Raw genomic sequence first — 27,862 nt, forward strand, 5'->3', positions numbered from 1 at the left:
TGCTTATACTATTTGCAGCGAGGGAACAGATTCTTTTAAAAACCTATAAAACGTATAGCTTTTACCAAAACAAATAGAAAGACACACAAACATTGCCAGAACTCGGTCTTGAGCAAGCTTATACTTTTTTTCTGATAAGTTCTTTCAAAGAGCCATTGTAGCATCTGACACAAATTTGTTTTGTACATTTATTCATTTATTTGCTCTTTTGTTTATCCATTCATTCATTATAAACTTTTTCTGGATAATCTACTATGTGCTTCAGATTGAATTAGAATGTGTACAAAACCAAAGCTGCATAAGGAATAATGAACATTTTATAAGAAAACTACCCAGTTCAATATTCACATGCATTTGGAATCCATCACTCATCAGTAGAAAAGTGAAAAGAGGGAATTTTCATAGCCTCCAATAGCCTTGTGACTCATGGTAAGGATTTTGGTCTCTGTTTTCAGTGCAGTGGGAATCCACTGAAAGGTTTCATGCTGCAAAGAGACACCATTTGATCTGGGGAATTAGTCATGTTGCTTATTAGAGAATACATTGGAGGGGAAGGAAAGAAAAGATGCAGAAAAACAGAGTAAGACGCTCTGACAGGAGTCCAGGCAGAGCCTGATGGTGGCTGGTAAACTGAAAGATAAGAACACATTAGTAAAATATTTAGAATATTAAATATACAGGACTTTGCTTAAGCTCTTTCCTCTGCGTGGGATGCATTACCTGGTGCATGATAGGTGCTTCATGAATGCTTTTTATGGGAAATGAATGGGATTATAAAAACCTCGCAGTTCTTTAAAGGAGTCTTAGAATATGTGACCACTGTTTTTCAGCAAGGTATGCCTAGGTCACCATGTCCCCTCTGGAATACAGGCTACATGTGATGTCTGCACATTCTTTTTCGGGAAATACCATTTGCTTGCCTTTTTTTGGGGGGGGGGAGGGAGCTGACTTTCAAGTTATTTGCAGATAAATAAAAAGATAGAAAGCTGAGCTTTTTGTATCACAAAATGGTGAAAAAACGTTGCTGCTGGACATCAACATGGACCCACAATTTCATGTTGAATGTAAAGTTGTCATAATCCCCAAGAGGAAAAGTACTGCACTGCGTTTGTCATCTGGGATGAATAAAACAGGTGGGAGGCCAGAGGTATCAATGTAAGAGCTGTCATGCACAGAGTGATGAATAACTGAAGCTGCGAGTTGAGAGACAAAGGCAACATTTTGGGAAAGGTCTGGGGAGTGGCAGACTAAAAGCAGGAAACTGAAATGAGAAATTTGGGAAAGGTTACATTATCCCTGTGCTCAAGGCAAAGCCTCCAGAGGTGAAGCATGCAAGGTGGTCCCTAGACTAAGCAAAGCGAACCTGTTGGGTGGTCACTGAGAGCTTCATGGAAGTGGTAACAGCATGGGCCACAAGACATTCAGAACAGAGAGAACTGATAGAAACGTTTGTAGAGTTCACTTTGGCAGGTAAAGAAGCAAAGTCAGACCAGAAATGTAGGGGATGTGACCTGCCTCATTGTGAGAGCAAAGACTTGGAAAAAGTAGGAAGCGAGAAAGTGGATTAGGCAAAATCTCACCGAGCCAAGTTATTCAATAAGAGTTGATTTCCACTTGAAATTTAATTTATAATACAAAAAATATGCCAAATGAAAGATTTGGAACATGATTAGACCAGAAGATTCTACTCATCAGCTTGCTTGGTCAGAACATGCATCTGGATCCAGTCACTCTATACTTAAACTTTTCATCTGATTCCTAAAAGCAGCTTGTTATTCATGAAAACTTTAGCATTTTCTTTCCCCCAAATTCTGCTCTTTCCTGCCTTTTTTTTTTTTTAACATTTCCAAGCATTCTCCTTGGTTACATTCAGACTCTAGTTTCCCTTTATTCCACGGTCCACTTGAAAGCACTGATTACAAAAAATGAGTGGAAAGTTACAGCTTGGAACAAACTTATCTTGATCTTAGTCAACATAGGCAGAACTAATGTTAATTCCAATGACAAGGATGCTCCCATGCCTTTTTCTTGACTGATAGCAGTTACTATACTGTGCTTGAAAATTAGAAATAGTCATGCTGCGAAACAGTGGAAAGTACATACACTAATATGTTAGCTGCACATTCATGTATGGATTCTTTCAATTTGAGTAAACTTTAGGTAACAGCTATATCCTTAGGCACTGCTGTTTGCACAGATAAAGTACGTTAAATTTTCTCAAGCCAGACAATCAGCAAGAGGTTTGGAACCAAGTTTGTAAAGTTCTTTCCCCCAGACAAGAGATACCTGGTATCAACCTGCCATGCTGCCAGTTCCAATAGTATTACCCACCTTCTAATCTCTTTGCTTTTTTTTCATCCAGTTATTTTTTTTCTATACTAAATCTCTGTGTCTTGCTGCTTTACAAGCTAGCTGTTATTTGGAACTTAATGAAAGGTTTTTTTTTCCCCTGCTCCAAACCTTCCTAAATAGCCTCTTCATTATTCTATTCACTTTGAACATTGAAAAAAAAATAAAAAAACAAAGCTGAAATAGCTAATGTGAGAGGTTCATGAAAATCTCCACCCAGGACATCATCATCCTAATTGGTTTATAACCTGCTGTGCTGATAGTTATTCCACTCATCATAGTTGTTTTTTTTTTTTACTTTAAAAATGAAAACTTCTATGCTATGAAAACCAACCAACAATGAGAAAAGGCTGTAGGATTTTAAAAAATAGTTTCACCAATGACCCTAGAATCCTTAGAGCCTTTGTGTAATTGTCTGACTAGAAAAAATTATCTACATGTTACCATGTGCTTGCAAGGTTTTGGTTCATATTTTAACAACCACAATGGAACTATGAATTCATGATGTGAAGCCCACATCTCACTTCAATTTTATGTGAAAGAAAAACTAACTAAATAAATAATGAAAAGAAAAAAACCCTACATAGCAGTAGATGGTAGAAAAGATAACGAAGTAAAGGTCAAGAAAAAAGATAAGGAAGAGGTATTTCATGAAAGTTATTCTAAATTGTGTTCAAAGTTATATGTGCCTCACAGTAGAAAGAAAACATAAACTCTTAAAGATTTACAAATATGTAAAAATGTCGCCATCAGTATTATTCTTAAAAATACATACATGCTTATATTTCAGGTTTCTGAAAAAAATTGGCATAACATTAAGTAGGCGCATTTACACACTGCTTTTGGAACACCTGAGCTGTTTTTTAAAAAATGTATTTACTGCGTTCTTACCCCAAGCTTCCTGAATCAGAATCTTCTGGTTCTTGAGCTAGGGCATGCATTCTCGACAGGGGCAATAAGTGCCCCAAGGGGGTGAAAATTTATTCTTGAGGAACAAAAATTCTTAGATATATGTAAGGGTCAAAAAATAAACAGATACTGAGCATATCTTAGGTATTAAAATTCCATGGGGGAGTTGAGTAGAAAAAAGAATTTCTAAAAAGCCTTCATAAGAGGGTGATGATGAATAAAAGGTAGAGAAACACCATATTAATATAATAGACTTTAACACATTTTCTGCATATAAAAGTGATGCATTTTATTGTATGTAATTGGGAAAACACAGACACAAAGGAAAAGATTAAGTTCAGTTCTACCAGTGACAGCTATTAAATATTTCCAGGTATTTCCTTTCAGTTATAATTTGTCTTGAGGGCTCTCCTATTTTTCTCTTTCTTTCCAAAGTTAGGGTCAAACGGTATAAACAATTTCATATACTACTTTTAAAAATTTATCATTAATATTTTAATCATTCATTCCTTATGACATTTAAAACTACTTCCAGTAAACATTTTGATATTCAGCTGTACATATATAAAGCAACCTTTAACAACAAACTTCCTCACAAACGTAACATCTTTATGGTGCTATATAGTATTATAAAGATATGCATTTTAGATTAATCATCTTCCTAAGATTTTAACCGGATTACAAGCTTCAATAAAAGTTATATACAGAAGTGTTTAATAGTCAAATCCATCGTTCAATTTCTATCTCTGCTCAAACAATGCCATTTTGCCTCTTTCCTTCTCTCTTCATCTGTATCTCTGTGTCTGTTTCTCTTTTTGAGATTTTTCAAATCAAACCTTTCAGAATGTCTGTATGTGAGTCATATTCCTATCTTTGCAGCTCTAGAGTCAAATCAAGGAATGAGTGCAGAGTACAAAGGGTTTGGAACTAAGTCATGACAAGTGGGTCTTTAATGAAGATGTACCCTTCATATCCATATAATTCTCATCTGAGTCGTCATGTTGCATTGCTTACAGGGCAATGATACTTGTTTTTCCATGTGAATAACATCTGCAAATTAATCTAGGGAAAATAAAGATTGAGAAAGAACATAAAACTTTTATTTACCTGGGTCAGGAATTGCCTTTAATGTTATAACCTTGTGCTGGGTTGTAGAGCTTCATGTGTGTGAGTGTGTGTGTGTGTGTGTGTGTGTGTGTGTGTGTGTGTGTGTATGCGCGCATTAGTGAGAAAGAGGGGGAGAGAGAGAGAGAGAGAGAGAGAGAGAGGAAGAGAGAAAAAGAGAGAGAAGGAGAGACATTTACTTTCAGAGTCCTTGTTTCATTCAAGTTTGTCATGTTATTTCCAACTGAAAGTTAATTCTGTATATTTTTAAACTATATTTTTAAGAGTATGTATTTCTTTACAGTTTTAAACAATCCATTTCTAAGTGTGTGTATACACACATATCTATTTTATGTATATGTCTATTCCTATGTTTCTGTAACCTACTATGTACCTCTGCCTCCCTTTACATTTCTCTAAATGCATGAGCTCTTAGTAGTTCTGAGACCCACAATTCCAGAAATGTAGAAAAATCCAGAAAAAAAATTTCTTCTGAAATTAAACTAGAAAATAAAAGTGGTAGTGGATAATATTAGCCATCTGCAAAAATAACCTGGCTGAGCCTCTGATAACTTCTTAAAAATGCAGATTCTCAGGACTTTCTTATATCCCTATTACGTCAGAATTTCTTGTGGTGGGAGTCCAGGAATTGCCACAAGGGCTGGAAAGACTTGTGGAAAGAATTGTTTTGTAAGGGTTTTGGTGATGAAACTCCCAGTTCAGTCAAGTGACTATGAGTAGTAATGGGACTAATACAAAGCTCCCAGCTATTGATTTGCATCTACTTAACATAGCTGAGATTTGTATTGCTTTGTTACAGACAATAGGGGGAGGGTGAAGACCTGCCGCATGGAATCTAAAAGGAGAGCCAGGGAGCAAGCATTTGCTATTATGTCTTTGGTACCATCTGAGAGAAATGAACTATTTCTCCGTTTCTGTTTTAGAAATCATCTTGACTAGTAAAGGTGGGCAGTTAATCTAGCTTCTCTCACTTAATGAACCACGCTTTAATAATACCTTACTACCCTTTTTCCACTTTGGTCATCCTCAAACCTTGCAAGCTATAACTTGGTCTTCTGCCTAGCTCTTACCGCTGAGGGCACCCTGAGCAAATCACTATTATTATTTTCTCTGACAGCCTTACGTTGTTATGAAATAATACTTGGAATATATTCTGTTCTTTCAGATGATTTATAAACCAGTCACTTGTGAGTTTGCATAGTGTGTGTCAGTCCCTCAGAGCCTGATTACTGCTAGGTGACCAATCTAGTTGATGGCTATACAAAACTGAAGACCAGACGTTAGATCTATGATAATGAAGTAGGGCAGGGACTGGGGACAAGCATCATAGTTAACTTGTCCTGTCTATGATGAAAAATGCTGAGATATGAACAGTATAGTAAGAATAGGAGAGATTCCATCTGAAGGCTAAGATTCCATTTTAAAAACCTGTTAGTTAGGAAGTAAGATTCCTAACATATTCTGTAGCAAACAGACAATAACTCAATCCACTTTGGCGGCAGGGCAGGCAGTCTTTGTTGATAGGTTCCCAGAGGGAAGCTGCCATCCTGGAGAGGAACTGACCAATTTCTTGTGTTAAGTTAATTTTTCAGAATTACCTGGAGGACTGATAATAGAAAAGACTTAACGTCTCTCACCTGAGATAAGCATCCTGAGACCACTTCACAAGTCTATACCCCCTGGCCCTTTGAAAAATCCTTAAAAGAGGAAACCCCAGTCTTTTAACGTACCTCCTCTCTGAGGACACCCACACTTTTTCTCTCTTTAAGTGTGCTTACCTTTAAATAAAGCTTTCTCCCTGCTCAACTTCCTGAGTTCTGTCTTTTTGCTATTTCATTCTACTTCCAAGTCTCCATTTTACCCCTGATAAGTAGGGAGGGGCTGCTGAGAGCTCAGATTTGGGCCTGCAAGTTCCCGCTGCCTGAGTGACCTGGACAGAACTGCAGCTGCAGGAGCCCACCTGAAAACCCCCATTCCTTGGGAAGTTCTCAGAATATAATCTCACTCCATCCCATGCTCCACAGCTCCCCAAATCCCGGGGTGGTATGGGCTAGTCCCCACGCAGGTCCAAGCAGACAGAGGAAGCCAAGTGACTCTGGCCTTAAGAGATGGCAAAGGAATGTGCCCTATACTAAGAAAATGTTTAGCAAACTTTCCCTCTGCACCTCGGCATTTTCTTGCTCTCAGCTGCCTGCGAGGCCCCTGCCATTCATTTCTACTCACTCTAATGAATTCCTTCCTTACCTACACTCTTCCGACCTGCTCCAGAATTCTTTCTCATTCAGAGCCAAGAGCTCTCCCCCTTCCAGGTTAAGATTTCATCTGGTATGCAGGGAGAGACCTCCCAGACGCAGCTGCCCGGCAACAATAACCCACTGAATGATATGAACACTATCAATCAACTCCTTATGAGGTACTTTGTGAAATCATTTCTTTATTCATAGTCAGAAAAAGTCTTCAAACAACAGTTAATGAAAAGCTAACCCATAAACCTGAAGGAAGCATAAATATATTAAGATCAATACTAAATCCATGATATACATATTGCTTGTTCTTTGATTATACCTATATTCTAAACTGTTAGGTAGAAAGATAGACATGAGCAGCCAGGTAAGAAGATAAGGTTCAAGGAAAAAACTGCCCAAACTCTGCCCAGGTAGAGGGTTCCATGTGAAGACAACAAAGGCTTTGCAGGGAGATAACTTCCTTGCCTATTGTGACCAGGCCAGACTGGTCCCAAACAGATCCCAGTGTGGAGCAATTGAACAAAACTAACAACTTCTCCAAACCACACCTTATCAAGGGAAAGGTCATGCTCACTCAGAGGGATGGCTATGTAGATGGACTTGTCAATCAAATGACTCTACCTTGTCAATCAAAGAGGCGCCTCTTGATTATAACATATAGACCTAACAGATTGAGGCCTTGACTCTGGCCCACTCCTCCCTTGGAGTGTATTTAAATAAAACTTTTGCTCTGCTTCACTATTGTGTCTTTGCCTTTCAATTTGTTTCAGTGGAGACAAGAACCAAGGAGAACAAACTCGACCCACCACAGAACTTTTGATCTTAGAAGACATTAAGAAACCAGAAATCTTTGATCACTGGTAAGTCAAACTCAATATATAAAAACCTGGTTGATTGGTTACAGACCAATAAGTGTTTTGTAAAACCATACCCTTTTTATGTCTTTATAAGGTCCCTGGAATTTATTTCTGTTATTATCAAAATATTTCCTCAGGAGAATTTATTCATATTCAGATCCACTTAAAACAATCATTAGTTAAGTACAAATTAGCTTCTAAAATCAATCTGAGAACATGCTGTAGGAACATACATCTGCTGAAAGATGGTTTCCTTTTATGTTCCCCCTCCCATCTAAAAGTTATTAAGGAAAAGTCTGTTGCTATGGAAACATTCAATTTGGCACCATCTGTATTATTCAAAATTCAATTGCTGCAAGCCTTCAGCCAATCTCCGGTTTTTAATTGGCAGACCTTCCTAGAATGCTTTACAAATCTTTTTTTTAGGGAGCCAATCCATGAAGCATATCACAATGTAAAGCATCAAGAAGGTTCACAACATAAGTGTCACTCCATTATCTTAAGATCACACTTGTAAGGTCTCAAAGCATTTGGCCTTCTGATAATTACTTGGCATGGGGCTAATGCCTAAAATTTATTGCCAACTTGTTTTTTTCTGCCCACTGGATTTCTCAAAGAAAGTATTCATTTTACAAGTGACTTAGGTATTAGGAAGATCCTGAAAAGGATCTCCAGTAGGAAACTTAGGTAGTAATACAGTTTGAATAGAAAACAAATATAGGAGATAGTTAAGAATGAATACATTGCAATCATCAAGATCCAACTTTTAATATTAATTGGGAAACTTGTTAGCCACTTTACTTAACTTTTCTAGGTTCCATTTTCCTTATTGGTAAAAGATCTATTATGAGGATTGTAAAGTATGCATTTTGGAGAAAATACATACTTCATATATACTTTAATGGCATTTGAAAATTTGTTGAATTACATGATATTGAAGAATATTCCTCTGGAATGACAAGTGTATGTATATAAGTGCTATTAAAATTAATAGGAGACTTAACAAAGATTGAAATTGTCTGAAAAATTATTTTTAAGTGAAAGGAGGTATGGATGGATCTTGGAGAAGTATAAGGACATTCAAAATAAGAAAATGACAAAAAAAAAATGTATCCACAGTTGTGATTCTGATCATGACATTTTGATGTAATAAAGAAGTAACTCATCATAATCAAACACTGGTGTAGTTATAACAGCCCACCATGTTGTAATTATCCTTTGAGAGTAGTGGCCTGTAGTGGAATGGAATCAGAATGTTGCCCTCTGTTACATAAGGCAGCAGGCTTTGCTCTACCACCACCACAGTACTACAAACGGCCAGTCTTCCTCTTTGATGATCCTTAAGAGGCAACATTCCAGCTATATTAACTTACTGCTCCAGGTTCCTACATACTTTCAAATATTCACGTCTTTGACTAATTGTTCATTTTGGCATTACACAGACTTTTAAATTTACCAAGTTAAATATCTATTTTGGTGGCAATTGATCACACAGTAATACTTGATTTTTAGAGGAACCAAATATTATGAGCAATTGCCAAACTTATTTGTCTGTATACATCTGTCTCACTCTAGATTATGAACTCTTTCATAAAAAGATTCACATTTTATTCACTTTTACATATCCTTCTTCCCCAATGGCCACTAAATAATTATTATTAAATGAACAATGAATAAATGTATGGATGTACAGAGGAATGAATGGATAAATGAAAAAAAATAGTAACCCATATATTGTTTATTAAAATACTGCTTACATTTTGTTATATATGTCAATAGCACATGTATATTCTACCTCAAATTATTATAATAATTTTATTTCTTCTACTTCATAACAAACACCTTAATAGAGGAGACTATATTATTGCTTTCTTGGAATAACATATAATTCCTTGCTTGATACCTTGAGCAATATAAGCACATAATCAACATTTGATGAATAAATGTGTGAATGTAATTTTCAATATTTTAAACTTGTATTTCCCCTTCACATAATTTAAATATTAATGCAAATTGTTAAGTAAAAAGATTAGGTCAAATTTAAAATATAATTCAGCTATAGCTTTTGGGAAATGAGTAGAATAGTCTTTCACTTCAGAATGATTTCTTTGCATAAATTAAGTCCTTATCAAATATTTACTGACTTACACATTTATAAAAGAAAGTCATCAGTCTCAGCAGTGTTTCTTTACAAGAAGGTCAATCTATATTTAATTTGCTTCTACAAGCTTGAAGGTGAAAATCTATTTAGTAAACACTTAATGACTGTTTTTTAGGTACTCTTCTCAGTCTAGGTACTTTAAGAGATGGTGCCTGTAAAGAAAAGGGAAGTTCCATGGCTAGGATCCTCACCTGATACCCAGTGAATATGTGTGATGAGGTAATACTTAGCTTATTTCGCAGGTGCATGGTGCTTACCCATTGGCAATAAGCCATTACTGCCGGTATTGCTATAAAAAGAGCTCTGCCTGGTGCTAAGGGAGCGTCCTGTGCTAGGAAGAGATAAGGGAGTCCAGAGAAGAGACCAGGAGAGAAGCAGAAGAGAGGAGCCTAGAGAAGAGAGGAGGCAGTGGGAGCAGAGAGCAGAGACAGACAGGACTGTGGGGGCAGAGACAGAGATGGATAGGGGTCTAGCACTTGACCTACTGCTCTGAGAATAAAATTTGGTATGAGCCCCTTTTTACCCCAGTGTTGTAATTTGGTCTCACAAGTTCATAGTGACCTTGCCTGGAGCTGGGAACCCCCTCCAGCCTGGAGCTACAGTGCCTATTCTTAAAGTTTCTTACTACTTTGGGGGCCAGGGAGGTCTACCCCAAGATACACCACAATGGGATAATGATTATTTTGAATTAAAGTTGCTTCAGAAACATCCAATGAAGACCACCACTCTGACCCCCTTTTGTTTCCAGAAAGCAGGAAATGAATCTCCCATGTGAAAGGAATGCTCCCAGCACCAGGAGGAGGAGAGATCTTATCCTTAGAGATGGGAATTCAGGACCAAAGACAGCTATAAAAACAAACGTTGTTACTTTTACTAATTTACTGCTCCAGCTCAAATTCTGTTTAGAATTCCTAACTGATGGTCCCCAAACATAAGTTTTCTTTGTCCTTTCAATTCTTCACAGATTTAGGTTTCTTTGTATAAAATGTATAAAAAGCTGCATGCCTTGGTCATTTTTGGGGGTTTCAGTTTTACTGGACCCCCATGTGCATGTAATTAAAACATTTATTACCCTATTAATCTGTCTCATGCCAATTTAATTCTTAGACCATCCAAAAGAACCTTGAAGGGTAGAGGAAAAATCTTCCTCTCCAACACTACTTACGTTAGGCAGAAAAATAGATATGAGCCGGTGATGGGAGAATAAGGCCAGTAAAACCCACGAAAGGGACCCAAAGAGTTAACCAGATAAAACTAGAGAGCCAGAAAGGACTCACAGAGTTAATGAGCTAGTTTCAGTTCCAAAGGCCAGAAGAAACAGACTTCTGATATTCCTCAGATAGAGAAAAGTATCTGAGCATAGACCATGTCTTTATGGTATCAATTAGATTATGCCATTGTAAAATTTACTTTAGCCTGCTAAAAGGCCCAGCTTATCTTTATCTTAACCTATATGCTGTCTTTTCCTCTTCCTCCAGTCCCTAATCAAGTAACTTTGTAACCAGGGCAGGAGACAGACCTCCCAAGTGTAAATAAACCTATGTGGACAAAGAATGCTGAAGTCCCAAACCAACATTGTCACCTAAATAACCCAATTCTTACAAAACTTTAAAGTAATTATGAATCACCTGTGTACATCATGTCTTATGCTGACCCTTACCCAAGAAAGTCCTATGAAACCCTAGACCCTTCATCCTTAAGCGCACCTCCTCTCTGAGGTTGTCCACACTTGCCTCTCTTCAACTGTGTCACTCTCTTTACTACCTCAGGTATGTAGGCAGGAGCTACTGAGAGTTCTGCTTTGGGCTTGCAAGTTCCGTTGCCTGGGAGACCCGGAGGGAACTACACAATCATGCTCCTTAGTGGACCACCTGAAAATCTCTTTTCTTTGCCTTTGGGAAGTTCTCAGAAAATAATCTCACTCCATCCAGCACTCTGCAGCTCCCCCAGGTCCTGGGGTGGTAAGGGCTTAATTCCCATGCTGTGCAGATCCAGGCACACACTGGATGCCAGGTGACACTGGCTTTAGTAGTTGGCAGGGGATTATGCTTACCAGCAGTTCAATGAGATTCCCTTTCCTCCCTCTATTTTTACTTCCTCTCTGCTTTATTCAAGTAAACCTGCCTTTGTCTACCTTGACTCCGGCCCGCTCCTCCCTTGGAGTGTATTCAAATAAAACTTTTTCTCTGCTTCATTATTGTATCTCAGCCATACAATTCTTTGTTGTAGCAAGGACAAAAAGTGAGGAAAATAAATTCAACCCCCCACCAAACACTTACATGAGAGAGTAACATGGGATATTCACCATTGCACAATTTGATGGACTTATTGTATTTCTGATTAAATTACGGTAAATCATATATGGACATAATTCAGTGCTCTTTAATTATTAGCATGATGCACTGTGATATTAAAGAATCTCATTTTTAAGTGAAATAAAAACTGTCCAATTACTTTAGCATACTAAAGTAAAAAAATGATTAACTTTAGTTTCAAACCAACATTATGACATTTTCTTACAATCCTGTTTATGCGAATTCCTTGAGGATGCCAATTATGTTTTTAAAAACCAACTTGATATTCTAGTTGAAGGGGAGCAGAATATACCACTACAAAATATGCCTCTTTGGCAGAAGATTATTTTAGGCTGATTATTTTCAAGAAAGAGCAGATGCTGGGGAAGCTCTAAAAAGTGAGAAGTTACCATTTTGTTAGAGATATTTACATGTATAAGGGAAATTTATATTTGTAATGGTATCTCTCTCTGTTCCAGGAAGAGGAGGATGACTCAATCTAGCAACTCTTAACAATGGAGAAAGCTACAACTTAAATCTACATAACAACCACACCTTTGTTTACTATGCTTTGCCTGTTGCCCTCCCATAACTGGCTCCCTAACCTGAACATCTACTTTTGTCTTTAGTTGGAGATGATATTTAAGGTGGTGGTTTGGACCATTTCACAGAGTTACTCAGTTTTTCCTGGGTCTCTGTAACTCCATGGAGAGGAAATCCCGGGACAAAATACCTCTAAAACTGAAATCAGTCAAAAGAAGAAATAAAGTTTAAAACCCGTTTATTGCTTACAAACTGCAGTCTGGGACCATCTCTCTTTCCTGCTCTGGCAGAAGCAAACCAGCCCTTCCCCTAATCTCTCAGGTTCAGATAAGCCCTCGGTTGCCCAGGTAATTACCGGTTGATATGGAGATGGATTACTACTCTCCACTCCTGAGGAATGCCTGTTGACATGCAGATGCACTAAGGCCAGGCAAGAGATTCTGGAAATAATACAATTTTACCCACAGAGTGTGGTTAAAATTGCTAGATTTCCAGAATCTCTTGCCTGGCTTTAGTACATCTCCATATCAATAGGCGTTTCCAATGGGTGAAGAGAAGTAGTTCATCTCCACATCAATAGGTAATTACAAGGGCGTATCTGGACTGGAGAGGTTGGATGGGCCCCTTCTTCTGTAGCCGGTCACAACAGACATGGGTGCAGAAGTGGATGACTGCTTGTAAGCAATAAATGGGTTTCTCCCACTGTATTTCTCCCTTTGACTGATTTTGGTTTCAAAGGTATTTTGCCCTGGGATTTTTCCCCGGAGTTACCCTCTCTCATGTATATAGGAATGGTACATGTTGCTAAACTTCTGTTACTTTTTCTCCTGTTAATCTATTATTATAGGCAGGGGTCTAATTCAAGAACATAGAAAGGTAGATGGAAAATTATTTTTCCTCCCCTACATAGTCAACAATTTTTATCTGAAATAGAGAATTGTATATGCCAGTTATTTTAGAGGATAGAATTTTGAATTAGGAATCTGGCTTCTACATTCATGATAAAGACCCATTACATAATCTCTAGGTCACAAACCTATTTTCAGTTAACCTATTTTGAATGGCCACGTAACTTGTTGGTGTATATATTTAGAACCAGGACACAAATAATGAAATGATATCACTGAATCGAAACATAACCAAAATGTTTTTAGTTCTGTTAAAATAAAGCAACACCTAAGTTCCCATCCCAGATTTTGGTAGTAACTGATGCAAACTATCATGGTCAGTCTGGTTGTTTTAAGTCTTAAAATATGTACAATTCATTACCTACCTAATGAAGTGTAGAGCCAGTAAATGTAATGTTTTTAATGGCCATAGCACATCTTGCTGGCTGTCCCACATTGATATTTATTGTACTTCTCGTAGGAACAAGCTACTTAGTCATATGCTGTTTTCTTTATATTATTCAAATTTCATATAACTATTTTGTCTTAAATTATAACATGACTTACTGATTAGAGTTCTCTGCACCATGTCAACAGACATTAAGACAAAAAGGAGAAATTTTTATTAAGAGAAAAAAAAAGATAAAGAGAATCCTAATGCAAATTTCTACTTCAGTATTAGAGGGGGGTACTTGAGCTTCTGAAGATTAAGAGCTCTCTATTTACATTTCATTTCCATTTTGCTCAAATCAGCAGAGCCTCCAAAAATGAACCGAATAACTTTTCAAATGGCCCAGTATGATTTTGCAAAGATGAGGTATGTGAACTGGAATCAGACCAAGGTGCTTTTAAATGTGTTCTGTTTCCAAGAGATTGCACTGAAAAGAGTCACAGTCTCTTAAGATTGAAAAATCACTCTCCATTCCAAAGTCTGGGTGTTTTCCTATGGGTTTTGTTTGTTTGCTTTCTAAGCAAGGCATTTTCTTAATCTCCTCAGGCTAATTTGTTCAGATGGTGATTCTTGGTCCTGAAGATGATGATGGTAGCTAGTAGCCCTACACTTTTTGTCAGTTTACCCTATGAAAGAGTTCATTCAATCAAGTAAGTATTTACAGCATGCCTGTTATTTTCAGAATAAAACGTTAGAATCACAGGAATTCCAATATAAAGGAGTAACAGTTTGAAGCTTATGGTTCAGTCAAGGAGATAAAACATATACTAGGGAGAGAGAGTCCACAGAAAGACACAACAATGCTTGGAATTCCTAACCTCTGGCATTTAGTAACTTATAAATGTGGCAATATGAGAAAGAAACCCATTGCTCCCCACCCTCACATCTCTATCTGAACTATAGTGAAAAAGGGTAATACAGTCTCCTAATACAAAGTTTTTTCTTTTTTGTTCTTTTTAACATATCTTGGCTTCTTATCTTTCTAAAATGGTTTAAAAGTGATGTGGCTTAAGGCATAAGAATGAATCCCTCTGAAGATCTTTAAGTCCCATAATTCCATAAATACCTATATATTTTAACTTAATTGAAATAAACTGTCAACAGTTAGTAATTTATATAAACGTATGTCAGTAGCATATATGATTTACATAAACACATACGTACATGAGCACATAATATAAATATATACATGTGTGTGCATATCTCTTTATATATACATGTATGTATATAAAATAAATATACATTGAAACTGTTACATTCAATAACTGATTTTCAAATGCTGTGTCCTTTCATCATAGTTTTCGGAAACAAACATGCATCTAACACCCTTTTTTAGAATCAGAACATTTGGATTAAATCCTACCTCTACCATTTGTTATCTGGGTGACCTTGAACAAGGTATTAATAACTGATCCTTGGTTCCCACTTTATTTGACGAGGACAATATCTACTTTACACAATGTTGTGGAAATCAAATCAAGTCATATGTGTATTAGAATTCCTTGTCCAATACTTGTAAAACATAGCACAGATCTAAAGTATTATTATTTATAAGACATTATAGAATCTAAATAAGGTTTGACTTTGCCAGATAAATAAGTAAAAATTTTGACACCTCCTAACTATCTGATATCTATACATATCTATCATATATATCTATATTCTGTGGGATATATTTTCAGTCATTGAAACATGTAGATACTGAGAGGGAAACCTGGGTGTTTTGGTTGCCCTGCTAGATGCTAAGAAAAACATTAATTCTATTCCATTAATCGCTATGTGCTCCTTATGGGACTATGGCCCCATGTACATGTATGCTACATTTGGCATGGTACCCAGCATTGAGACATAACCTGATGCTCCAAAACTCTGGACAGTTAACAAGCACTAGTAATAATCAAGAGAATTCTCCCATTTCCTCATCCAACAAGACTGTGCCTTCCCCTTTTAGTGGTTCCTACAAAGGGTAAGACTAAACAACATTCTTAAAGAGGAAAAGGTGAAGTACTATTGTTTCAAAAGGCCAACATCAGCCCATATAGTCCTATCTTGTTTGTATTACCTTACCTTTCTATCTCATTACACTAGATGTTCACATTTTCAGGTTGACCGGATTTTATCAATTCATGGCACAGTTTTCTGCTTAATGACAGGGAAAAGAGTTTCCCCCTCATTCTTATTCTTTGCACTTAGGAATCAAATTTATCTTTTCAAACATTCTGTCATTTAGTACACACTTTTCTGATAACAAGTGAGTCAGGCTGGTATGACTCTCTCTCCTTCCTTCCTTCCACCAATGTCGTTTTTCTGAAAGCCAGCTGTGGCCAAAGCCAGCAGTTCCATGGCTCTTGTATGAAAGAGAAATATCTGATTCCAATGGTCAGGTTTACTGTTTCTATCACTGCCCTAGAGACTTAGTATATAACTCTCAATAGCTTCACTCCTGCGATCAGGGTTAGACTTACAGGTGGTAATAAACCAGTATGCATTAACTGGAGACCCTGAAAATAGAATATTCTGTATAAGTATTTTTGCTTTATCTTGATATTGAAGATAATAAAAAGCATTTCTTTCATTCATTCATTCCTTCAGAAAATCTTGATGGAAAACCTATTTTTCCAAGGCTCTAGACTGGAATTTAAGAGAATCAACACTCTCAGTAAAGACAGATTTTTTGAACAAGTACTAAAAATTTTGTGTATAAACATAAGAACAATTCTCAATCTTCAGGTAGTTGTTTTCTAGATGTGCAAATCTCTTACCCTTATAGCAGAGCTCTGTCACTGTAGACATCTAGAAGATGCAGTGGAGCTCTCAATAGTGAGGACTGCTGATTGTCAGGGACTGAATGTTTGTGCCCCCCGCCTCTCAGTTCACATGTTGAGGCCCTAATCTGCAATGTGATGGTATTTAGAGATGGCACTCTTGGGAAGTAATTAAACCTAGATGAGGTCATAAGGTGGGGCCCCATGATGGGGTTAGTATCCTTATAAGAAGGAGAGAGCAGAGTTTTCCCTTTTTCTACCATGTGAGGATACAATGAGAAGATAATCCTCTGCAAGCCAGGAAGGGGTCTCTCTAACCGAATCTGCTAGGACTCCGATCTCAGACTTCCTGGCCTCCAAAACTGTAAGACATATTTAAGCCACCTGGACTATAGTAGTTTGTTATAGAAGACTGAGATGACTAAGATAATGATATTTGTGTGGTGATCTGTGATTTGAAAAGGACTTTTTTATATGTCATTTCATTTAATTCTAACAGAAATCTGGTACGGAAGGCATTAGGAGCCCAATTTTGCACATGAAACAAAGGATCAGAGAGATTAAATAACTTGCCAAGGGTCCTGCTGTCATTAAAGGGCAGAGCCAGGACTTAAAACACATCTTTTTTTAGATTCATTGCTTTTAGCACTATGTTACTTTTAGAATGAAATTAAGGAAAGACATTCTCATGTGTTAATCTCACTAACATAAAAGTAGTAACCATCATTGCTGTCAGTCATCATTATCATCATTATTCCATGACCAACTATTAGCTTCTAGGTCTTTCTGTTAGGCCTCCAAAACTCAAAAGCTTTCTTTTCAAAACCTGTATACTCCATGTGGGGCTAGGCTGAGTAGACCTGAAATGATTATTAACATGCCTAGCAGTACGGAAAAAATCTTGGTGGGTCTTTTTCCTTCCAATGTGCACTATCAGGATAAAGGGCACACACCAGTGGCCTGTCATTTTCAAGGGAAGAGCAGCATTGACATTTGCTGGGCTGCCTGATGGGTACAGTCAAAGCAACATGGGATCATGTTTCAGGAAACTATTCATTTGAAGGTTTGATAAGTCCCGTGGTAGTCAGCTTCAAAGCAGTCTCCAGTGATACTCATTTCCTGGTATTCATGCCATTTTGGAGTCCTTCCTCCCCCTAACTCACTGCACCAGGGCTGACTGGTGTGACAAATAATTTACGGAAGAAGTAATAGTATGAATGCTAAGCTAAGTCAAAAAGGCACTACAGCTTCTGCCTTAGTACTCATGGTTACTTGTTTAGCCACAAAGTCATGGGGACACTTAAGCAGTCCCATGGAAAAGCTCACACAGAGGAACCAACTAGTCACAACCACCTCACAAACCGTGCACGAGTGAGCTACCTTGGGAGTGGATTCTCCAACCCCACTCAAGTTTTCAGCTGAGTGTAGCTCCAGTTGACTACCGACTGCAACCTCATGAGAAATCTCAAGACAGAAACCCTCAAAGAAATCACCCCTGATTTTCTGACCAACAGAACCTATGAGAGAAATAGTTATTGCTGTTTTAAGGCACTAAGTTTTGGGGTGATTCATTTTGTAGCAATAGGTAACTGCAAACTCCTTTTTCTGACTTAAGTAGAATGAGCCCGGCTCTCTCCTTTGCACGGAGAAAGGTCACAATCTCTTAATCCTTCCTGCTTGTTTCATAAATGCTTTCCTTAAGGATGGTGTAACAGAATAAAGACTCGTGGTAAGTAATTTGATCCACGGCTTCAAATTATTAATAAAGACATTTTGGTTAAGAAAGAAATGGTAGGTCCAAAATAATCCCTATACTTTTCCAACATGTGAGGAGTGCTGAGAGAACCTTGTAGGGGCAGTCCATGGCACACATCACACACCGGCTTAGCTTCATCTAAACTGCATGGTATTACCAAGGAGTAATAAAATAGAACAGAAATTCAGGTCTTTACTTGCAAGTGCCCCATTAGGCCATAAGATAAACATGGTAGCCTATGAAAATCTGGAATTTCTCCTGTGGCTACATCTCTTTCTGTTTTATATTTGTCTTATCAGCTTACTCTGAGTGTGAGATTCTTTATATTTATTCATCAGCCACTTTATTCTATCATACCAGAAAAGAAAAAATCATTTTCATGAACTGGTTTATGTATTTAATAGTTATGTTCATTATGTTTCGCTTTTAAAGTGGATAAGTAGGACATTTGCTAATCCAAATCTTCCCCTTTGAAAAGAAATGTAATGATAAAATAAGCAATTATTAGAAAACACTATTTATGTTAATAATTGTAGCTACATAAGTTGAAATAAATATATTTATTTTTCCTATTACACAGACACATGAAAGATTAATAATTGAATAAAATGAGAAAGCTGATTTGGATTTTAAATCTTATTCAAATATATATTTGATATTAATCCTCTGATAGAATTAAAGAATGAGATACATTAAAGTGGAATTATTTCATGATAGGTGTTTAGGATGAATTTAACACGCCATAAAAAAAATTCTATAATGAAAGAAAAAGCATACGCACTTGTTTTTTATAAGTAAACTTTTTAATAAACATTTACAATTACTGTGATGGAGCTCTAAAATCCATTAAGATGTTAAAGATCATTTCTATTATTGTATATTTCATGGTACCCTATTAACTAGATACTAGTGAGAATTAAAGAAATCATGAAATTTATATCTAAAGAAACACATGGCACTATGAACCTCACTGTGGATGGTCAATTTTATATGTCAACTTGAGAAGAAAGTGATGCCTTGTTGTTTCTTTCAGCACCAGTCTAGAGGTTGCTAAATGAAGGTGTTTTATAGATGTGATGAACATTTAAATCAGTAGACTTTTAGTAGATTAGCCTTTATCATGTAGGTGAGCCTCATCCAATCATTTGAAGATCTTAAGAGAAAAGACTGAGGTCACCAAAAGAGGTAGGAATTCTGCCTCCAGACAGCCTTTGGGCTGAAGATTGTAGTATCAACTCTTCTCTGGGTATCCTTCCTGGTGGCCTGCACTGAAGATTTCTGACTTACAGTCCCCACAATCACTGGGGCCAATTCTTTAAAATCTTTTTCTTCTTATACATACATACACACACACACACACACACACACACACACACACACACACACACACACACACACACACAAAGACAGGGTTCTCTGGAGAATGCTGACAAATAAATTCATTATTGCTAACAACACTGAAAGAAAAGAGTAACAATAATAAAAATAAATGTAGTAACACCCTTATTCCTTATTGAATAAGGGAAGTTTTGTTTAAACCCTTGGTATATTATCAAGGTCCACTTCACCCAAATTTATTTTTTGAGTTTCTTTTTGGGAAGTTCTAACTATTTGTAAAAGTGATATTTCATGACATTTATTCTCTCCTGGTGGTCTACTGAAAAGCAAAGTGATATTTGCTTACTCTTTAAATAAAATTAAATTCACCTTATTTCTCAATTACCATATAGGCCCCCTGAATCCTTTTATAAGTCAAAGATACATTTTGTAGTCTTAGTGTTACTTTTCCTATATTTAGGAACATTTTCCTATTTCATTTATTATTCATAAATTATTCTTAAGTATGCTAAAATGACTAGTAAATGGAAAAAATATGGAATTGCTTAGAAGGATAATACAGCAGTGAAATAAACATTCATCCTTTAGCTTTCTTATTAAGTCACCCAAAATATTGCATCTTTTTTCAAGAAGGTATAAAATAAGACCAGAGACACCATCTTCACAGTCTGCTTTTAGCTTTCATTGAACGTGGCTGAAAATGTCAAACTTTTCATTTTACTCTTATAATATCAAAGATAAGAAAATTGTCGAAGGAAGACATGCCACAATTATTAGACATAATAGTCCATGCAAAGAGACAGAGATCACTCTAATATGATGGTGAAACTGATCATATAGGTGAAATCTTAGACTGTGAGTCTTCAGATGATGATAACTTAGAGGAATTTTCTCAAATACAAGGATCAATGAATGAACAATATATTTCTACTGACAGCAGGGAAATATATATTCTAATCTAGTTAGCTATTCCACAGGAAGGACTTAATCACATAATATTTTCCTTGAAGAATTTGAAGCATTCTGTTTTGCTAAAATGATGCAGGGACACCACATTGCTGATGATGTTATGCATCAAAATATATTTGATAACAGAGAAAGTTGGTGGGTTTAAATTCTTATTAACATTTCTAATAAAGTATGCTTTACTATCTCTTTTCTTATTTCTGTAAAGTATTTGAAAAATAAACATAAGAAATAAAAAGCAAAAGGTTTCATTAGATCTAGATGGCAAATGGTAATGACTATTTTTCCTGGTATACTGAGGGTTAAGTCAGAGAGCTGGTCTACTTAAACACAACAATCCTTAACTCTCAGCTAAAGGGTCTCTGCACTTCCTTATCTTATTCAAAGTATCACTAAAAACCAGGAAGAAACTTTTGTTATTGGACTGGTTGTATAGCAGAAGATACAGAAAACAAAACACAGTACAAACCCTATGAACTCGTTCTTCAGTGTGTGTTTGTCTAATCGCACCTATATTGCACCTAGCTGCCACTGGGAGGGGTGCAGGTAACTCTTCCTATGTTCCTTACATGTAAGTCAAGTTCCAGGCTCTTCCCTAGGTCTCCTTTTCTTTTTACTTGGCTCCGTCTCTGTGTAAGCTCATCTGCTCCAAGTAACTTCCAAAGCTGTGTAGAAGGACTTCACTCCTAAAAATCTCTACTTGTGATTTCAACCATTTCTTATTATGGTCATTGGCTATATCTTAAGCACACTATTTACCTGTATCAACTCCTATCATCCATAATCACCATAATTAACTCATTGTCCTGACTTTGTCTCTGGTTATGATATTACCACTGTCCAAAACACTGAATCTCAAAATCCTAAGAGGAAAGCTCTCTCTTAGATCTTCAATTCCACACATGTAACCAGTGTCTAGATCCTGTTAATGCTAGCTCTACTGCCTATCTTAATTCAGTTCTTTCTTTTCACTCCACGGCTACTGCTCTCATTTGGGCTCTCTTGCCTCCAAACTGGTCTCACTGATTACATTTACTCCCTTATCCCTCATAAAATACACACACACACACACACACACACACACACACACACACACACACACACTCCTACTAATTCATTTGTCATGCCATTGCTAACCTAAGTTCAGTTTTTTTGAATTTACGTACTATGTATTCGAGCTTATTATATATTCTCCTCTCAACCTTTTCTGAAATATCTTTGCCTCTCCACCCTCCCTCTGCCTTTCAAAATCCTACTCATGACCAGATCAAATTTAATCTCCTCCAGGAGGCATTCCAGGACCCCTCATTCAGAACCAATCTCCCCTTCCTGCTTTATCTCAACATTTTGTAATACCGAATGATACACTTACCCTGGACAGCCTTGCATGAATGTACTTGTCCAAATACCCACCATTTGATTGTGAGCTCTTTTAAGACAAAGGCTGAATCTTATTTCCCCCTCCATCACCTCTGATATTAACTAGCACAGAGTAAAAAATCAAATATTTACTGAACTGAACTGAACTGAACTCTTTGGTAGCCAGAGGCATCCTGGGAGATGTAAATTTTGAGAGCTGCTTGTAGTTATAACAGGTTGACAGCAGGTGCTAGATGTCAAAAGAAGGAAATTTATATGGTTGCCTCTACTTCTTCTAAAATAAGCAACTCTCTAATAGACAATACCGGAGAGGAAGATATTGGCTGGCATTTCATTAGCAATAGAGATTTCATAAAAATGTGGAGAACAACAGTCTTTTTATTTCACCATGAAGGATTTCATACATTTGGCTGCCACAATGAATGATAGGTTGACAAAGCTGCTATAAAACTGTCAGTTCATTCAAAAATCTAGTGAGAGTATTTTTTACTCTCATACAGCAGAACATTTTCCCTTCTATGGCCCTGTATACTACCTCTTTAAGCAATCTGATACAAGTTAATTTTCTTAAATTTTATACTGAATTTCTCAAAGTATTCTGAATGGGTTTGAAAAAGTCTTAGCTGAAAAAAATAATTTTAACAGAAACAATTCTCTCTTAAGACTTGGCATTGTTTCAGAAGTTCCTCCCCTGGAATAGTTGATAAAAGGCCATATAGTACATCCCCATCATATTCTCCCATCTCTAGTTCCTCTATACCAAATCTGTCTCACCATAATGGTATGAACCACTTAAGGAATATCTGGTATATGCCATGTCTTCACTTTAGAAACATCACATGATTTTATCTTCATAATCACCCTACCAGTTTAAATATTGTTGCTATCCTCACATTGCTGATGAGGGAATCACGGCTTAGAGAAGTGAATCCAACTGGCCAAGGTTGTGCAGCCAATAGATTATTGAGGTCCACTATCTGTAAGGTTCTAACAAATGTAAGAGACAACCCTATAATCAGATACCCGAAGCATAGAAGACAGCACTATAAATGGGGGGCCACAAAAAATTATATCCAGATTATAGTAAACTGAGGTTATTTCTAATATTTAAAGTTCTCAAATAAATATCCCTTTCTATTTTTTGACTAACCAGCCCTTTCCATTTGATGTTCCTCAGGCTTTAGAATCATATAGACAAGAGTTTAAACCCTAGTCCCTCACTCAACATCTTACTAGAACTCCAGACACACATATTACTTAAGCTCTCTGAGCTTCAGGTTTCTGTCTGTAAAATGAGAGTAATAATATCTATCACCTAAGGTTATAGCAAATATTTAAAATGAATTAACATATCAATTGCCCTCCTTTTTGTAGTATTCCTCACATAAAGGCTTTTCCAAATATTCTTTTAATTCTGTATGTTACTTCATCTTTCCCAAAGCAATCTCCCTTTGTTTTTATGAATCTCTCTCTCTCTTTCCTTCATAGAGGAAGAACCAGATAGCCATCAAAGAGCTTATAAAATGTCTTTCCACCAAGCATTCAAACAACCTAATTAGATTATAATCAAAAGAAAAAGTTAACGTTCACTGAGTTCCTACTATGACTCAGATCTAAGGCTCTTTATGTATCATCTCATTTAATTCTCTCAGACTTGTGGTAGATATAGGCAATCTTATTTTATAGAGGAGGTAACTGATATCAGACAGCTTACTGAGATTGTTTGTTCTGGGTCATTATCTAAGCTAAGTGGCCAGCCCAGGCAGCTTGCCCTCGAAACCCGTGTGTGCCATTGCTAGAGATCTTTAAAATAGTAATGGTTGGGGTTGTGGAGGGAGGAGTAACAGAAGCAGGGCTCTCAAATACAAATGTCAGATGAGCCATGTTCACCAATATTAAATGTGTAATAAAGAAGAGTAAGAGAGAGCAGTTCTTTCTTTCTGTATCTTCCTCACTGCTATGTGAGGTATTATGGTATCATGGTTTGCAGTAGTAATGATCATGAACAAGAGATTTTGCATAATTCAGAATCCTTCAAGGAAACAATTTCAGATCCTTCTAGTCTTAATCTGTTTTTGGTCCCCTGACCTAGCCGTTTTGCAGAAGAAAAAGATCAGGAATGACTGACACCTTCAGCAACCAAAGAATTGAAGGAAAATGAGCAGTTTGAACATCAGAAACAGCAAGGAAAAATTCTTATTTGAATGACATAGAATGAAATTTATTTTCTCACCTAGACTATTATGACATGATTTCCATCAATATAATCATTTGAACACAACAGATACCATGGAAATAGTTTGATACAGTGAAACATGGTGGCATTTTGCAATTCCAATTACTTGAGATTTTTAGCATGGATATTACTTGTAGAGAAGAATTGCTTTTTACTGGGCTTTTTCTTGGTAGAAAAGTCTATATGTGTAATAACTATGTATAGATTTCTCCAGCTGTTCGAAGTTATGAACTGGGATTTACTCAAGAGGGAAAAATGTTTCAATATAGCATTATACACTTACTGAATATTTTTCTTTAGCTGATTCCTTTTTAAGTATTTCTAGAAGTTTCAGAGCAATAAAAAAGGAATACTGAAATCTTCAAATAAGAAAATACAATTTTATAAGCAAGTATGTTATTTCTGCTCATTCCCTGAAAACCAAATATACTAAGAAAAATTCTATTTTGAACACAATTGAGAGTTTATGAGTATCGAATTTCCATCCCATTTCATAGATCTCCAAATGTAGAGATAAACTGAAGCATAGCAGGGTTGTAAATCACATTGTTTAGATGAACATATCTTGTCAGAATTATCCTGGAATCAGCATTAGCGGCTCCAGGTTGGAACTAAGATTCTGGTTTAGGCTCATATTGCATATGACATGTCTCAACGGACACCTGCTTTTAAAAAAGTGCTTTTTTGGACCATTTGGATTAGATCTTTCCACTATGCTGCAAATATTCATAAAGGTATTCATTCCTAAATGACAAAATCTTAGAAAAACAGAACTATTCAAATAACTGGATATTAATAGAGAGAGAAAAACCTGCCCTCCAGTCACTGAATTTTAGTGTACATCATGAAAAAAAGTCAATACAATATCAAAAAAAGATCATAAGGGATAATGGGAAATGTTTGGAAAATGTTGAATGGATAGTATAAAATAAATTAGTGTTATTTTCCTCTTACAGAAAAAATACAAGTTATTTTTCATTAGTAAAATAAGAAATGATTCTCCATATAGAATATTGGAGTTGCATAAACATCTTTGTCAAATTTCCATATTTCTCAGGCAAGAAAGAGATTACTTAACTGTGCAATAAGAATTCCGTCTCATACTGAGTAAATCATTCACTACTATTCCTTCTTTTGGCCCAGTATGTTGCAACATTGCAGAGAAACCTCGTGGTTCCAGTTTAAGAGAGGAATGTTCTACACCTCTCTTTGTTGGTCATTACAAGGCAATTTTGCTCTTGCCCTGCTGGTTATAGAAATGACATCCTATAACTTACACAAAACTATAAAACTTAAGGGCATTCTTCCTGTCCAAATTATCTGTGAAAGAGACTGACTAGTTTCTTACCAAACTAGTTCCTCCTTCCTGGTGAGGACAATATTTTCTTGCTTCAGTTACTTTGCCATTTGGTGTGGCCATATGACAAGTTCCAGCCAATAGACTGTGAACAGAATTAATGTGTACGACTTCCAGGCCTGGTTTATAATAAATCCCAATGGGCAATACTCATTCCTCATCTGCCCATTAAATGCACAGGACTCTGATGTTCTGGACACAAAAGATAGAATGGGCTTGGATCCCCGGATAATTTCATAGAGGGCTGCTTATTTTGGACTGCACCAGAATAGAAAGTAAACTTCTGCTGTGGTAAGCCACCATGGTTTGGGAGCTTAGTTAGAGTGGCTAGTGCTACCCAACTACTACACTGATAAATAGTCAAAAACACCGAGCAACAAAAAGTTAGAATTTCAAAATTAAGAAAAGTCTAATTTCATTAACAATCACTACAACTGAAAGAGGAAATACCTTTAGGAAGTGAATCAAAACATACATAATTACAGACCAAAAAAGTATTCAATCCTAGTCCTAGTGATTAAGGTCATTTACAAAAACAACAAAACAGGATGGGGAAATGGTAAACATATCAGAAGGAACACAATCTTTCAAGCCAGAAAGAGACATTTGCAAATTCCAAGCTCTTTCTTTGCTTGCTTCATAAACTTGAGGAATTTGATTGACCATTCTCAGAAATCGTTTCATCATCTATAAAATAGGGATTATGAAATTCAGCTGACAGGATTTTGTAAAGATTTTACACCACCCCCACATATAACACATACTGCCTGATACCTAGGAGGTATTCAATAAATAGTATAGCTATTATCACTAAGCATTTATCTAGTATGTACAAGTATGACTAAAAATATTTTTCAAATATTTAACATTTTATTTGGGTTCCTCTTTCCCTTCCCCCCATGTAATGGCAGTCAGGCCCTCTGCTGCCCCTTAGGAAGGTGTTGACACAGAATGTAAATTATAAAGGCATCGATTATTGGGTTTTGAGTTTCACAAGCCTAGGCCTGGTATAAGACAAAAGATTTGGAAGAAAAATTGACGATTAAATGACAGTGTCTCTACTCCTGCACTGGAAACGTTCCTATGGTTGTGGGAAGGGACAGAAGGGGGTACCGCAGGGGAAGAGAGAACATTCAGTCCCTATGTGTGTCTCAAGGGAGATCAGGGGGAGTGAAGGGAGGAAACTCAGGGAGATCCTTGGGAATCTGATAGCAGAGATGACCTGGGCCTCATTTCCAAGGAGAGCCCCTGAGGGAAATGAGATGGCTTGAGAGTAGCTTCCCCTCTCTTCCCTCTGTCCCCCTTCTTGACTAATGCATGGCCACTCAGAATCTCTGTGAAGAAGAAAGGAGTGCATGCAGTGGCTGGGCACCTGAGCCTGAACAGTCTCCCCAAGTGTCCATCCACCTCAGTATGGCATAAGGAACGGTAGGTACGATGATTTCTGATATTGCACAATGAGGGCACCACAGTAACAGAGAGATGTCCTGATCTGAAAGTGCCACTGTAGACAGGAATGAAAGATGGTCCAGGAAGCAACTGCCAGCTTGGACCAACAGCCAAGCATGTGAGGGAGAGACTGGCATCTCCTGGAGGCCAGCCCAGATAGATGACACCTGAGGAGCAAATGTACTGTCACCCCATGCTCACCATGCCCACCACTCCATGCTTTGCAACTATGTAAGCCTGGATTGACAAAATTAAGATTTCCTCTATTGCATGGAGTTACAATCCAGTTACTGAAAGATAACATTATAGAATGAAAAATCATGGTACAATTGTTATCACTCACAACTATTTAGCCCTATTTTTATAAATGCGATGGAGGTTTATGAACTTGAGTCATTATTGAAACTTTTCTTCCATCTTTCCTTAAGTTTCACATGCCTGTTAAGAGACTTACTCCGATCAGTGATGATTGTTCTAGCCTCTTGATTGTTGGTTTTGTTTTTCAAATTCTGGGCAGCGGTAATGAGTTCTTCCAACTGGGGGCGCCTTTGTTCCAAATCCTGCAGTGTTGCCTGAAGGAACAAATAAAACTCAATATTGAGGTTCCCCAGCACTGTGCACTCCTTTTATGTAATACAAAGTCAAGTGTAATTTTCAAACCAACCAAAGCACTTCTAGAAAGAAAAAAGATGTTACTGGATATAAATCTCTAATGTACAAGGCTTTATACAGAGAATGATTTAACAAGAAATGTGTTTCATTTTTTAGATACCAAAGACATTTCACATGAAAA

General features: G+C 36.9%; 1 protein-coding gene across 6 annotated transcripts in view; it reads right to left on the reverse strand.

The window, feature by feature from the left end:
• The window catches only part of DMD (dystrophin), a 2,193,636-nt gene that overhangs the window by 553,904 nt on the left and 1,611,870 nt on the right, over positions 1-27,862 (reverse strand). For all 6 annotated transcript variants that reach the window (XM_036917975.2, XM_057495970.1, XM_057495969.1 and 3 more), the window contains one exon: positions 27,524-27,641. In XM_036917975.2, the coding sequence (XP_036773870.2) occupies positions 27,524-27,641 (118 nt within the window). The remainder of the gene's footprint in view (positions 1-27,523; positions 27,642-27,862) is intronic.

Source organism: Manis pentadactyla, chromosome X (assembly GCF_030020395.1).
Source record: "Manis pentadactyla isolate mManPen7 chromosome X, mManPen7.hap1, whole genome shotgun sequence".
Classification (NCBI taxonomy): Eukaryota; Metazoa; Chordata; class Mammalia; order Pholidota; family Manidae; genus Manis; species Manis pentadactyla.